The sequence below is a fragment of the Acomys russatus genome, chromosome 23 (genome assembly GCF_903995435.1).
Source record: "Acomys russatus chromosome 23, mAcoRus1.1, whole genome shotgun sequence".
NCBI classification, from domain to species: domain Eukaryota; kingdom Metazoa; phylum Chordata; class Mammalia; order Rodentia; family Muridae; genus Acomys; species Acomys russatus.
Genome location: NC_067159.1, coordinates 18,286,842 through 18,302,603, shown reverse-complemented (window position 1 = coordinate 18,302,603; position 15,762 = coordinate 18,286,842). Strand labels below are relative to the sequence as shown.

General features: G+C 42.6%; 1 protein-coding gene across 5 annotated transcripts in view; it reads left to right on the top strand.

The window, feature by feature from the left end:
• Cdc14a (cell division cycle 14A) overlaps window positions 1–15,762 on the top strand; it is a 160,239-nt gene that overhangs the window by 63,556 nt on the left and 80,921 nt on the right. For all 5 annotated transcript variants that reach the window (XM_051166034.1, XM_051166033.1, XM_051166035.1 and 2 more), the window contains 2 exons: window positions 10,694–10,760; window positions 14,394–14,456. In XM_051166034.1, the coding sequence (XP_051021991.1) occupies window positions 10,694–10,760; window positions 14,394–14,456 (130 nt within the window). The remainder of the gene's footprint in view (window positions 1–10,693; window positions 10,761–14,393; window positions 14,457–15,762) is intronic.

Genomic DNA, 15,762 nt, shown 5'->3' with positions numbered 1-15,762 from the left:
ATCTCGTGGGATGAGAATAATTTGCTATGGTTTGGAGAACTGTTCTTTGCTGTTTTCCGAGAGTCTAAGAAATAAGTGGCTTATCAAATAGTGACATTTTTCTGTACTATGAACTGGGATATCCAAGCTTTTCCCCAGAACAGCCTGAGATCTGTCTTCCTCACCAGGACCCACAAACCTCCTGCTGAGAGGCCTTTTATGCTTGTGTTAAGGGAGGTGTTTGTTGTGTTTTGGGATGACCCTTAGAGATGACTTGGTTGCCGAGCTAGGAGCTAGGAGACTGAACCTTGATTGGAAACCTCAAAAGCAATTATTCTAGATCCTCGGGCATGCCTGAACCTGCAGTTCTTTTAACAAAGGCTCCAAAGGGTCAACCACTTAGAACTTGGCACAACGTTACCTTCTTCTAAAGCAAAGCAAACATATGTTGGGCATAATTGTAAAAACATATCTCTTCACATTAAACATGCCAGATATCCGCTAGCTCAACTATGCCATCATGTTTTTGGGTCAGAGTTTGTTTAGTAATTAACTTTCTACTTCAAGAGTTAGCAGCTTCTTACCATATGTATATTTTTTCTTTCTTGAGTTTCCAAAATGTGGAACCAAAATATGTGGTTTACAATGTTCTTTTTGTGTGTGTTTATTTCTTTGTTCCCTTGTTTTTGAGACAATTTAGTCCTGGCTGTCCTGGAACTTGCTATGTAGACTAGGATGGCCTCAAACTTACAGAGACCCACTTGCCTCTGCCTCCAGAGTGCTGAAATTAAAGGTGTGCACCACTATACTTGGCTAAAATGCCCTTTTCATTCTCTCCTGTCTCACTCCTTTTTGGTGGCCTTTGGGGTCAGTCCAAAGGCTGCATGGATCTTTCATAAAGCGTTGAATCTGGTGCTTAGCACTGGGAGAGAATCCAGTGGGGTTTGAAAGCATGCGGCTTCAGTCTGTTCTGAACAGCTATGCTCTATTTTATGGAGCTTGGAGAGCTATGAAAAATAGACAATGTTTTTCTTCTTAATGAAATGGAAGTTAAACGCCATTTACAGAATCTGAGACCAGGAACAACCTTTAGGGTCTTTGTGATCCTTTAAACTAATAGGGAAGTGAATTGTCTTCCTCCTTCCTTCCTTCCTTCCTTCCTAATCCTCATCGTCAAAAAAGAAATCATACAGCAATGAGTTATGTTGTGAAAGTTGGTTCAGACTAATTTTTTCCCCTGTTATTCCTACTTTTATGGTTCCTGATTACTGGTACCAAAAGTAGGGTTAAGTGCCAAACTTTTGTGTTCTCGCTGTGTCTGGTAGTGGGCCTCAGTTGATAAGATGGGTTGGCAGAAGACTGCAACCATTTACCTTTATGACAATTTGCCATTATTTTATTATAAAGGAAACATTGTGGGCTCTGAGATGGCTCAGTGGGTAAAGACCGAATTATGAAGGAATGAAAACAGGAGTTGTGATTCCCCAGAACGCACATGTGTGTCTGTAACTCCCACACTGGGGGTGGAGATGGGCAGATCCCAGAGCTTCCTGGAGGTCATTATAGCCAAGTTGCCAAATCTAGGTTTACAGGGAGATATTGCTTCAAACAGTAAGTTGGAAGGGACTTGAGAGATGGCTCAACAGTTAACAGTACTTGTTGCTCTTGCAGAGGACCCAGATTCAGTTCCCAGCACCCTTGTGGCAGCTCATAGCCATCTATACCTCTAGTTTCAGGGGGCTTGAAAGGCCTCTTTTGATTTCTTAGGGCACCAGATATGCATGTGGTATATGGATTTCTATGTAGGCAAAATATTCCTACATATAAAAATAAATAAAAATGAATAATAAAAATAAGCTAGAGAGCAATAATTAAAGACATTCAATATTTGTCTGACCTTCACAAATAAACACATGTATACATATACAACACACACACACACACACACACACACACACACACACACACACACACACGAAAAAATTGTCTTGTTAAGTGAGTGCCAGCCAAACATTGATCAGAGGTGCAGAACAGAACTGTATTTGTTTTTCTGGTGTTATGGCTAGTTCAATACAGGTCTGTTTTGATGATTTTCTGTGGCCCTTTAAGCCATGAGTTAGAACCAATTTCCCACCTATTTCTATTTATTTAGGTAAGCCAAGTCATTTGAATGAAGTTGGATGTTAAGTCTGCAAAGTGGGAGACGCAGTTTCACCTTCTGCTTTGGTACAGGCTGTAAACAGCTTTGGGCCTTGCCCCCATAAGGCCATTTGACTTTGCTCTTTCCAGGGCAGCTTTGTTGTCTCCACAAAATTATTTTTAGCATGTTGGTCTGGAAGATACAAGCATCCCACTGTCCTTCCCGGCAGCTCTTACACATATGCAATCAATTTGTACAGAGGCTGAATGTTCTCAGATATAATATGGTATTATAATATCATGTAAGACAGACACAGGAGTATCTCAGTCTCAGGATTATATAATATAGGATCATCCAGTATAGGTCCAAAAGTGTCTAGTTCTCAAGCTTAGTGCTGTACTGCTTATACTTCCTGATTGGTTCATGGTTCCTCTTGCTGTATGTAGTGTTTATAATTACATGTATATGTAAAAAGAGAAAAATAATAAAAAAATTAAAAATACATTTACTTTTAAAGAAGAGGAAATAAAGCCAGGTGTGGTGGCGCACACCTTTAATCCCAGCACTCGGGAGGCAGAGGCAGGTAGATCACTGTGAGTTTGAGGCCAGACTGGTCTACAAAGTGAGTTCAGGACAGCCAGGGCTATACAGAGAAACCCTGTCTCACAAAAAAAAAAAAAAAAAAAAAAAAAAAAAAAAAAAAAAGAAGAGGAAATAGAACTATATTGACTAGGTGCTGAAACAATAACATATATTTGATTGAATAAAATTGGTTTGGTTATTTTTAACATAGTTATAAAATATACTGATATATTTGCTTTTGCTTTGTGACTCATATTTCTATTGGATAGTGGTGATGTAGTGTTTTGAAAAATAATATATTATATATTTAGCTTTGAAAGATCAGTGGTTCCCTGCAACTGGGGTGAGAGAGGTTAAATACTTTTGAATGAACTCCTGGTGGGCCCATCATTTATTCTTTCCTCATTTGCTCAACCACATGTGTAACATAGCTATGTGTCCAACCCTCCACCATTCTCTGGGCGTCAGACAGAGGACACACTTTCTGTGTTTAGGAAGCTCACAGCCCTGTGATGGTCGAGGTTGGTTCAGGGCGTAGAGAAGTTCTTAGATGACCGCTGAGCACATTTCCAACATGCTGCTCTCCAAATATTTCCATGGCTCCTAACTACTGGTGACCCAGAGCCTTTGCAGAGAAGCACAGGCTCAGTGCATTTGTTAGTATGTGTTAGTCTGTTCATCATCAGTTCTTTCTATCTATCTATCTATCTATCTATCTATCTATCTATCTATCTATCTGGTTTTTGAGACAGGGTTTCTCTGTGTAGCCCTGCCTGTCCTGGAATTCACTCTGTTGAGCAGGCTGGCCTCGAACTCACAGAGATTTGCCTGCTCTGCCTCCTGAGTGCTGGGATTAAAGGTATGTTGCCATCACCACCCTGCTTAGTGCCCCCCCCCCCCCCCCCCCCGCGAGACAGGATCTCTCTTTGTAGACCAGGCTGGCCTTGAACTCACAGCAATCCACCTGCCTCTACCTCTCGAGTGCTAGGATTAAAGGTGTGTGCCACCACACCTGGCCCTGCTTAGTTTTTTAATTCTTTTTTTTTTTTTAGTTTTTTAATTCTTAAGTGGCGTCCTCACATTGTAGAGCCATGCTTTGTCTTCACTCTTCACTCGGAACAACTTTCTCATCAGTCATGCTTTCCTAAGTGTCTTATCGCATTAGCTTTTTCATCCTTGCATCACTGAGTGGTTTCATAAGTTCTTAGGTTACAAGAAGTGGTGGGTTGGCAAACTAGCTTTACAGCCTGTTTGCTGCTCCCTGTGTGATTGCAGTTATCCACAATGAGTCTAGGCTCCCAAGGTTTCTGAATATTTTACAGTCAACTCTTGTAAGCTTATGTCAAACACATCCAGGACCTGAGAAAATCAGGCCCTTTCATTTCATTTACTTATCTAATTGTGGGTAGGGACGCTGGTCTTTTATATATATATATATGTAAATTTTTCTGCAAACTACATACAAAAAACAAAAGAGAACCCCAAGTTAAAAGTCTCAGCTCTTCATTGTATTCAGATATTCATTCATCTGTTTTGTGTGTTTGTTTAATGAGTCTATAGTGATGCTCCCAAGATCAATATAGACTTTGATAGTCACTGAGTAGCAGCTGTGTGGTTCAGGTAACTATTACTACGCCAGAAGTCACTTGTAGAAAGAATTGCCAGGATGGATGAAGTTTAGACGATGCCCAAGCTTGCGGCTGAGATATATTTGTGTTTGGATGTCTTGGCGCTGCAGCTGGCTGTAACATTACTCTTCTTTACTGAAGGCTGGAGACACACGTCTTCAGCCGTCAGTTAGAAACTTCAGGCATTATCTCCTGAATAAGGAGCAGCTTTGTGCTCACCAGTTTCGCAGAGTAATGGAAGATGTCAGACTATCAGGACAGGTATGGCTTAGGGTTGTAGTTCTCGTAGGTAGGAAGGGGTGTGGACACTTCCCCTTCTTTTGTGAGGTAAGTAGGAAAAGGCACCATCTCTTATTTCCCTCAGTAAATATTTGGTTCAGTGACTATAAGTAAGAATGGATGAATGAATGCATACAGGAACAAATGAGAGATGAAGCAGGTCAGAAAGTAAGCAGAAGGTTGGGGTCCGTAACTGCTAGAGTGGAAGTGCTTTTGTATATTGCTATGGTGACTGAGCTCCTCAGCTGTCTAAAGCACCCCTGTTTAGTACATGTAACGAAGGGAGAGAAAACTGCCTGGAGCATTGCTACTTGTAGCTTTGTCTATCAATGCTCATCAAAGAGAGAACAGATGACAATGACAATAAACAAGCCGAAGAGATTTGAAATTAATCTTTGATACTGAGAAATGAGGTGTTAGGCTACTTGAGTTAACAAAAGGAATCCTAAAAGATTATAGATAATTTTCTTGATGAATGCCAAGATTTAATTTGAGCATGTAATTATAGATATTTATTTATCTGTTTATTATCTATTATCTGTAGGTGACACTGATGAACCATAAATGTATAGATCCAATACTATTATAGACAAAGCAAGCATACCAGGATATAAGTTTAAATTGTAATTAAGTCCAAGTGCAGAGGATGGGATTCTGGAGACTTGATCTTGGCCAAAGGAGGGTTGGAGACCTCTGTGAGAGCCATGATCTTTGAGTTGAGACTGGAAGGGTTTCAGAGACACCCTTAGCAGAGGTGAGAAGGAGGCACAGACACTAGCAAAGGCAGAGGTTCTGGGAGTGTCAGATGTGAATTGCCAAGGGAAGGCTTTGTGGCTGGGCACAGGATGAGTGGACTAGGACACAGGAAGCTGAAAGGTAGGGGAGGCCATTTATCAGAGGGCCATGGTCCTGTTGAGGATTTTAATTTTACCTTGAGGACAGTTAGGAAGTCAGTAAGGAAATGTACTTTAAAAAACAAAAACAAACAAACCAACCAACCAAACAAACAAATAAAAAACACAACTTCAGCAATAAAAACTGCTAAGAATGGCTAGGAATGGTTATGTCACTAGAATTGGGAGTAGAGTGGTTTCCAGTTAGCCTAAGAGGGAGAAGCAGGGGCACAAGTGGGATGAGCTTGAGGGATGCTGGGATGCCAGAAGACTAGACTATTGGTGCTATTGACTTTGGTGAAACGGAAGGTTCACGATCCCCCCCCCCACCCCCCATGCTGAAGCAGTCCTTGACCTGGCTGTGTAGCTAAGGATGACCTTGAATTTTTGATCCTTCTGCTTCCACTGTGATTGCAGGTGCCTCTCACCGCACCCCGCTTTATCAAGTGCTTGGAATCCAACCCAGGACTCTGTGTGTTCTAGGCAAGCATTCTGCCAACAGTGCTGCATGCCCAGCTGAGAGATGTTTTCTCACATAGCGAAATTTGAGACACCTAAATAGAAAGATGGTTGGCTAGACTATTTAAAAAAACATTTTAGGCGATTTTGTTTGTTTGTTTTTATTGTTGTTGTTTTGCTTTTTAGATAAGATCTTGCTGTTTAGTCTAGGCTGGCTTCAGACTCATAGAGAAAACCTTCTGCCTCCACCCCCCAGGTACTGGGATTACATGCACATGCCATCACACCTGGCTGCTGTACCATTTCGGAGGTCTAAGATATTGTAGAGACATAGATTTGAGCGCCACTGGATAGAAGATCCTGACGAGGATGCTTGTCTCCTCTTACCTACAGTGCCAGTACCAGCTGAAAGCTTTAGAAATGCAGGGTCTCAGGCCCTGTCTTAGCCTTACTGATTCAGAAACTCCGCGTGACCTGTATGTCTAGTTTTAAGGAGCCACCCAGGTAATACTGATGCATATTAAAGTCCAGGCAGAGGGTCTGCAATGCTGGGAGTTGGGGCCAGGATTGGTGCTTGCTGAGACTGTAAAGGATAACTTCGCAAGGAGCTTTGGGGAGTAATGATAGAGAGGGAAAATGAAAGCCCAGGGGTCAAGAGAAGAGGGTACTCAAAGGAGGGGGTGACTCTTTGTCGGTGAGATGTTTACAGAGTGTTCTGTGGGTCTAGAGTAAGTAAGTAACCCAGAGACACAAAGCACATGAGTGGTTGTCAAGGGGCTGGTGGAGCAGGAGGGAGAGGAGGGGTGACTGCAGACAAATACTTTCTTTGGGAGTGGTAAGAATGTTCTGGACGGAATGGCAATGGGGTTATTCAATACTATGCTCACATTGAAAAAACCACTGCAAAGGCGATGGGAGGTAATGTTGCTCCCGTGGAGTGAAATCTTTCAGCTTCTTCAGTGAACTTCCAAATTTCATTTGAGTCAATTCCTTCAACAAAGACCCAGTGTGGCCACTTCTCCAGCCCTTTGAGAAATTTCCATCAATAGCTCAGTATTTATTTATTTATTTTTGGTTTTCTAATTTATTTCCTATTTATCTACCCGATTTCCATTTCCAAGACTATGTGTCCACTTCTCCCACACCCTCCCATCCCTGTCTTGCTTGATTTTTGGAGAAAGAAAGCCTTTGACAAGAGTTGACCGGCATGGTGGACCTATGGCTCAGTGTTCTGCTTTCAGTGGCATTTGTGTGTGTGTGTGTTGGTTTTGGCTTTCACTGCCCCATTTGCTTTCCTGCAGCTGCGCATGAGCCAGATGCCCCTAGTCAGCCCTTTCCCTTTTGCCCAGTCCAGACCAAGGATTTGGGATCCTATTTTTATTTAGCTCTCACAGCTTGTCATCTCTCCTGGGCTGGAGGATAGGCTTCCTTTATTCTATTCCATTTAGCAAACCTCTGTCTTTTTAGCATGCAGAGACAGCGTTGTATCCCAACCCTGTCCAGGGCATGTTAACTTTCTTCCTCAGCTCTGTGTCTGAAAATTTGACTACTAGACCTTGCTTGTCAGTCATTTGTAGTAGCGTGGCTGTGCAAGCACAAGAAATGTCATGACAAAGCTGGGTGCGATGGCTCACACCTGTAATTACAGAACTCGGGAGGTAGAGGCAGGCGGATCTCTGCGAATTTGAGGCCAGCCTGGTCTACAAAGTGTGTCCAGGACAACCAAGGCTACACAGAGAAATTCTACCTAAAAAAAAAAAAAACAAGAGAGAGAGAGAGAGAGAGAGAGAGAGAGAGAGAGAGAGAATATACTTGTTCAAGTACATTAAGGGATAGAGATAGACTTGAGGTATAAGGACCTTCAAGTTAGAAGATGTGGCTTTGTTTCAAAAGCCAACTTTCGCAGTCTCTATCTCTCTGTCTCTCTGTTTGTCTCTCTCTGTGTCTCTCTGTCTTTGTCTCTCTGTGTCTCTGTGTCTCTCTCACTCTCTCCTCTCTCTCTCTCTCTCTCTCTCTCTCTCTCTCTCTCTCTCTCTCTCTCTCTCTCTCTCCTCTGCTTGTGTATAAGCATGTGTGTGGAAGCCAGAGAGCAACCTTTGGTATTCTTCCTCAGATACCATCCACTTTTTGTTTTGTTTTGTTTTGTTTTTCGAGACAAGATTTCCCTATGTAGCCATGGAACTCATTCTATAGACTAGGCTGGCCCCCAACTCGGTGATCTGCCTGCCTCTGCCTCCTGAGTGCTGGGATTAAAGGTGTATGCCACCACTGCCTGGCACCATCTACTTTTTTGAGACAGACACTCTCACTGGTCCGGAACTTGCAAAGCAGCCTAGTCTGGCTGGTTAGCAAGCCCCAAAGACCCCAGCTCTTTTGCTCCATGCTCCCTGACTTCCCTAATGATGGGCTTACAAAACAAAAAAACCCAAGCAAACATGCATTCTAGGAATTGAGCGCACGGCCTCAAATTTACAAGGCAAGCACTTTTTCTCCTGAGCTGTCTCCTCAGCCCTCAAATTCTTTTTAAATTTGAAACTGCTAAAACCCTAGCTTTACTGGGTGAATCCAGAGCCAATGCATATGGATGAGAAAAACCTTATTTTTATTTTAGTTCACTTTCTACTTTCTGAGATTACATTCGATGACAAATGCTGGAAGTTAGCTAGACTGGAATCAGCAATGTGGCTGTCATAAGAGAAACCACAGACAGACGTTCACTGTCTGTGAGATTATCTGTACTTACACCTCCTTGAAAATTGAAGCAGTCACCAAGTCTGAGTGTGGTGGGGGTGGCCAGGGACCTTAGGTGTGCCAGGCAACTCACATTGCCACACCCCCTTACCAATGAAAAAGCACAATATTGGTATTACAAATTCTGTTTTTATATTTTGGCTAAGTTTGTTTAAATTCAATTGAGTTCCCTTTTCATTAACCCCGTATATGTTAGCTTATGTATTAAAGAGTGGTATGGTGAAAGAATGGGTCTGTAGACACTATCAGATCATTGGGGGGTGGGGTGGGGGTGGGGGGTGGGGGGTTGGGGGTGGGGGGGGGGGAAGACCCTGAGTTCTTATCCTAAAGAGGCAGGTGTGTGCAAAGGAATCTGTACTCCTATAGACTAATATTTCACCTCAGATCTTTTCAAGACCTTTGTGCAGTCTGCTTAGGCCTTCCTGTCCACACGGGAACATCGAAGTGTGACGGCATTAATGGCCATTTCTGTTAAGCGGCAGCAAGTCCCTGTTTTTATGCTTTGCTGTCGAATACTGAAGCTCCGCGGTGAAGCAGCTAGGTTTTTTTAAACTCGTGTCTTGGAAGCCACAGGTGCAAGCTCCCTTGGCCAGTTGGTGATATAATACTGGGTTTTATGTTCATTATGTGTGAAGGGTAGAGTTCTTCTGGCACCGTCCCGGGGTGCTGTCCTTGAGCCAACCTTGTTTGGGACGTTTGAGTGTGCCAGGCTCTGTGTGTGGTGGGCCCTCTTTCTTTCTTGGGTCAGCAGTGAGGCCCAGCTGAAGGACTGAGAAACTCAGGGTCAAGTTTCTTGCTGTGGACAGCGTGGAGCATTGCTCCTGTTAAAGCTCCACGGCCAGTTCTTGCTTAGCTAACCCGAACTTGATACTCTAGTGTTAGGTTGCTTGAAACAGACCCGTTTAAAGCTGCTCTACAAAACATCTTGGAGCCCTCAGTTTTCAGTACACTAGGTTTATGCGGCTTTTTTTTAAATTGGAAACATTGTTTTGGGCTGCAGAGATGGCTCAGTGGTTAAGGACATATATTGTCCTTGTAGAAGACCCCAATGTTCCCAGCACGTGCCTCAGATCACAAGTGCCTGTGACACCAGCTCCAAGGTGTGCCTCCAATCTTCTCAGGCCCGCACACATACAGGCACACACAGCCACATGCACACATGCAGACAATACTAAATGCTAAATATTAGTCTTAAATAATTTTGTTTTGGGTTCCTAGTCTTTTTGAAAACACTTTGTCGTTACATTCGGAACTCTTACTGATCCTAGTAAACTGAGGGGTTGTTAGCTGCACTTTACTTGTCTTCTCCTTTGCAGTGGAGGGATAGTGTGTGTGTACTAAAATATCTACTAGGTTCTGTTGACCCACAGATGTTGCCCCCTCCTGCCGCCTGGCTCCCCATCTATCTCCTTAGGGCTGGGTTCACTGGTTCCTGACAGGAAGTTGTCCCCCTGCCAGAATGCTTCCCTTGACGATACATCCCACTTGACCGTTACTAAGTGTAGCCATGAACCAGAACCAGGTGCCCTGAGACACATGCCTGTGATCACAGTTCTTGGAGAACAAACAAGAGGGTTGTTACACGTTTGAGGCCAGCCTGGTCTACGCAGTACTTCCCGCTCAGCCTGGATTATATGACAGGATTGTGACCCCCCCTTACCCCAAAGATAATAGTGGGCATAATATTTACGTGCTTCTGGCACGAGATGGAGGACCTTACGTAATTTTTGTGTCATCTAACAGTCCTGTGGATGATAGCCACTGCTATTATTTTCATTTCACATGTGCGGAAACCAAGATTCATATAGGAAAAGTAACTCGCTCTAGCTTGTACCCACGGCGTGCAGGGCAGATACCCAAGTGAAGGTTCAGGCTCTCGCATCGACCATGAAGTCCAGGCAGTGTGCATGCCCAGCTGTCTTGGTATTTTATTATTTGAAAATCTGGATGCATGTTTCTAACGTCATTATTTGTGTTTGTAGGGATGCATCCTTCGGAAATTGCACTTACAACCTCACCATCCTTGACTGTTTACAAGGAATCAGAAAGGTAACAGCATCACTCTTTTGCCATCACTGGGAAAGAAACAGTTGTCAGTACCTTTGCCTGTGGTCGGAAGGAACTAGAGTCAGGAAACAGGACTTTTTCACTTCCTGGATAATTTATTTGTAAAAATACAGTCAGCCCTTAGTTTCTGTATATGTGTTTTTTTTTTTTTAATTAAATTTTTAATTTTTTATTCTGTGAAGATTTCATGCATGTGTATAATACACTTTCCTCATTTTCACAGTTCATTAACCTCTTTCTCCCCGAAATCCCCAACTCTCCTTTGGGCTCGTTAGTCACTAATTCATCCAACCTCAGTCTGAAAATATTCGGAAGTGGAGACCCTACTTCTGTATTGACTGGGGCAGGAAGTGGAGGGCAGCGAGGTAGGGTGGAAGAGACCATCCTTCCTCCTTTAAGCCATTTGTGCCCTGAAACACATTTATTCTGTCTGTCGCTGTGACTGTAACATGGCTCCATCACCCATTTTGTCTTTATTTTCAAGCTAGCTCTTAGTGTGGGAAGGGCAGGAAGTTATCTAAGCCACTCTTGTCAGTGGCTGGCTCTGTCCCAGACTGAACTGAATCATAAAGTCCGGGGGTGGGACCCAATGTTCTGTGTTTGAACAATACCACTGGGTGACTGATGCACTATAAAGCTGGTTAATTAAGCATAGTTATTTAATTATTTATGTTTCTAATGGAAAAGTTAAGCAATGCTTGGTACGGGTTTAATTTACAACTTGAGAAGCTCTGCAGGGTGTACTATGAATTCTGTTGAGGACCCAGAGGACCCAGGCACATGGTGAACATACAGCAGACACTCATCAAACAGAAACGTGTGCATGACATGACCTGTTCAGCTACGAATAGTGGCACTCTTCTAGCTCAGATGTCTGTTTTCTGGTGTAGCATAAAATGGATTTTGCTCTGAGAACATTAGTGTAAATATTCTGTCTATTCAATGCATCTGTTTATGGCTTTATATGATTATTCTTAAATAATTTTATTTTATTGAAAAGATTTTTTAAAAATTGTGTGTGAATGTTTTTCCTGCACATATGTATTTGCACCATGTGCATGCAGTGCCTGTAGGGTTGGAAGAGGGCAGTGGGACCCCTTGGAACTGGAGAAACAGAGGGTTGTGAGCTGCATCGTGTGTGCTGGAAACCCAGCTTGCGGCCTCTGCAGGAGCAACAAATGCTCTTGACTGCTCAGCCATCTAATTATTTTAAACTCTCAAAAACTTTAAAGTAGTTTAAAAAAGAAAACACTGGAAAAAAAAAAAAGCAACTATGGAGACATTAATTCCCACCCTTGTACGCTGTAAGCAGCATAGCCCAAACATTCATCCATAATAATAATTTAGAGTTTCATGGGCAGGTTAACCGACATACCAGCCATTAGTAGAGCATTTGGAAAACATGCCCGAGGGAAGAAAGCGTTTATTGTCCTGGTTATTATTATTTGCCTCCCCTTCCATCCGATAGAGGCCGTTTCTTTTGTGATGCCTACGATCTTCCCACAGTTCCCTCTGGACCATCCCTGCCCCCTATTATGGAATCTGGCATCTTGATATAGAAATTTATGACATCCTTCCTGCCCTGCAGGAAAGGTGTGACTTTATTCATGAATACAGGCTTTTAATAAAGGCTTTTAAAAAGCATAGTCTTTTCTCATGTCAGGGTGTCCTCAAGTACAAATGAGATTTTAAAAGGCTCTGATAGGTTTTTCAATGTGTCTGTTAACAGACGCAAGGGCTCATGTAGACTCTGTTGTTTAAGGTGATACATGCTAAGCTATTTTTTTGGCACTGACTTCATATCCTGCATGTATACAGAGCATGGTCTTTTTTTTTTTTTTAGCCTTTCAAGGTAGGGTATTTTTCAGACTTTGACATATTGCCATTATCATAACATCTTGTTCATGTGTTGTGTGGCCATGCAGGGACAACACATAGTTTAAAGGTAAAGGCAAACAGTAGATCATTGAGTTTTCTCTGGAGTTGATAGTATGTATGGATGGACTGAGTAGCTTTATTTTTATTTTTTTGAGATAGGTCCGTCTTATGTTGCCTTGACTGGCCTGGAACTTGTTATGTCCATCTGGCTGGCCTTGAACTCACAGAGGGCTACTTGCCTCTGCCCCCTGAGTGCTGAGATTGAAATGCATGTGCTACTTTGCCCAGCCCAGTTAGCTTTTTAAAAGTTGAAATAGTTTATAGTATGTGTCCTATTTATTTTGTAGGAATTATTTAGTTGGTTATTGTTGCCAGAATTTAGTATGTATAAGAGTCATCTGGGAAAGCATGTAAAAATTGGATTTTAAGGGAGGGTAGTTTTCAGACTCTGATGTACTGCCGTTATCACAACACATTGTCTGTGTACTGTATGGCCATGCAGAGACATGTTTAAACACACAGTTTAAAGATAAAGGGGGAAAAAGTAGGTTGTTGAGTTTTCTTTGGAATTAATAGTACCTATGTCCTGAGTCTGGAGATGCAGCACAGTGGCTCAGCTAGTACCCTGCATGATGGCCCTGGGTTTGGTCCCCAGAACCGCATGTATTGCTTATGGTGATGCATGCCTGTGGTCCAGCATTTAGGAGGGAGAGGCAGGAGAACCAAGATTTTTAAAGTCATCCTCAGCCATTTCAAGCCAGCCTAGGCTATGTGAGACTGTGTCTAAGCAAACAAATAATTTGAAGAAGCTGATCTAGTGCCCTAGACCTAGGGAATCTGATGTCTTAGCTCTGAGGTAGGACCCAGGAGTGTATCTCACATGCCATCTTGGTGTTTCTGGCACAGAAGGACCAGGTTCCGTGTTCTGAACTCACACTCATCCCCATGGACTGCACCCTGGCTTCCTGGCGTCTTTGTCTATTTTTAATGACTTGATTATGTAACTTTTAAATGTACCTGTGCTTTTATATTTGGTCATCATTTCTATAGCTTCCTGGTTTATTAAAAAATACTTGTTTTTCTGAAAATATTAGGTGTGAACAAGCTAGGTAATTTTAAATAGTTACTACTTAAAAAAAAGTATGAAATATTTGTTATGAAAAAGCCCATTCTTCCTTTTGAATTGTAAGAGTGGGTGGTATTTGCTTATTTTATCCCAAATTAACATTAGAAAAACAAAACAGAGTTTTAGGAATTTAGGGCCATTAAATAAAGACACCATGTTTTGGTGAATATTTCTAAGGCAAACTTATCTAAGGAGAACTGATTCTGCCCTCCTATGAGAAATTAATCACTGGAATACGTACTGTCCTAAGTCTAGTTCCCAATCGGTCTGGGCAATACATTTCCTAGTGTGCTTTATTTTATATGCATTATTAGTTTCATATACAGAACTGATCCGCACCGGGAGAGGAGCACCCTCTGCAGGCCCCCTTGTCACAGCGCCCAGGGCCACTCAGTTTCAAAGTTGTCTGTGCCGTGATTGGAAGAGATGTAGCAAATGACGAGTCGGAGGCTTTCCACTGAGGTCTGAGACGGCTTTGGGATTAGACATTCCAGAAATGACGAGTAGATTTTCACCAGGGTTGTGTGCAAACCACCACCACCACCACCACCACCACCACCACCACAAAATCCAAAAAAAAAAACGAAAAACTAATTCAGTTCTACTTTTAGGGATTACAGCATGGATTTTTTGACTTCGAGACATTTGATGTGGATGAGTACGAACATTATGAGGTTTGTACACTTAATTATTATTATTTTTTTTTTTTGTGGAATATGATTTCATGTTGGTTAAACTTTTTTTTTTTTTAAATATTTATTTATTTATTATTGGTACACATCTTGCTCGCATGTGTGCCTGCCTGCCAGAAGAGGGCACCAGATCTTACTGTAGATGGTTGTGAGCCACTACACGGTTGCTGGGAATTGAACTCAGGACCTTTGGAAGAACAGACAGTGCTCTTAACCTCTGAGCCGTCTCCCCAGCCCCTGGTTAAACTTTCTTAAAGACTTAAAACTCAATATTACCTGTTAAATAAAAACCACTTATCATTCTCTGAGAAAAATAGTGGCCAGCCTTGGTTATTATGCAGTCATCAAAATTTTAATTTAGGAGAGGCCTCTATCTATCTGCTTACTATCTACATTCATTGTCTTATCAGACTTTATTGACAGTTTCTTTGTACCTTTAGAGGAGTAATTTTGAAGAGTAGTTTGGTAATGAAATCCTAAATTACTTTTACGTTAAAAGTGAGGTCTTGTGTAAGGCAAAATGAGGTTTTTATGATGCTTTTGCTGATACGAGTTTGATTTTGAAATACGGTGCATGCACTCAGTCCTAACACTTGCTAATCTTTACCCCATGGCACCATCGTGAACTCTGTCTGCCCAGGGGCTCAGTGTCTAGGGATGCCTGTCTACTCTGGCTGCTGGTACACAGCAGTGCTGAGGAACACTTCGGAGTGGGATGAGGAGAAGTCCAGAAGCAGTTAATGTTTTCTGAGAGCTGAGTGGCTGGTATAATGTGAGGAGGACCAGCATTGCCTGAGGTTCAGCTCGTTGGTTGGCCTTCTCCAGGAGAGTCATCAGCTGCATCACTCTCCTTAGCATGTCAATCAGCCTTCTGGTTTGAGCCTGGTGTCCAAAACCGTGTCTAGTTGAATATCTTGCTTGTGTGTAAAATGTGCTCTGTGTTTGAAGAGAAAACCGTTCATCCTTCATACAAACACGGTCTTCTGACCTGTTCATCTGGGCTAGTGGAGGAACGTCCTACTGTTCACACAGGCTCAGGACTGGAATGCCCGCTCACAGTCTGTGCGTGTTGCGTTCCCGTGGCGGGTGCCAGAGCATGCATTGTCTCTTTTCGCTCCTTCTGTCACTTCCTTTATCCTGGCTCAGAATTTTTCTCCCTGGACTGTTACAGTTGCTTTTCTACCTGAGCACTGGCTCCTTTCTCGGGCTTCTTCCACAAGCCTGGCTGGTTGATCTTAAAACGGCACTCCCGTTTGTCCTGTTCTCGGCCCCACGCTGGGATAAGTGT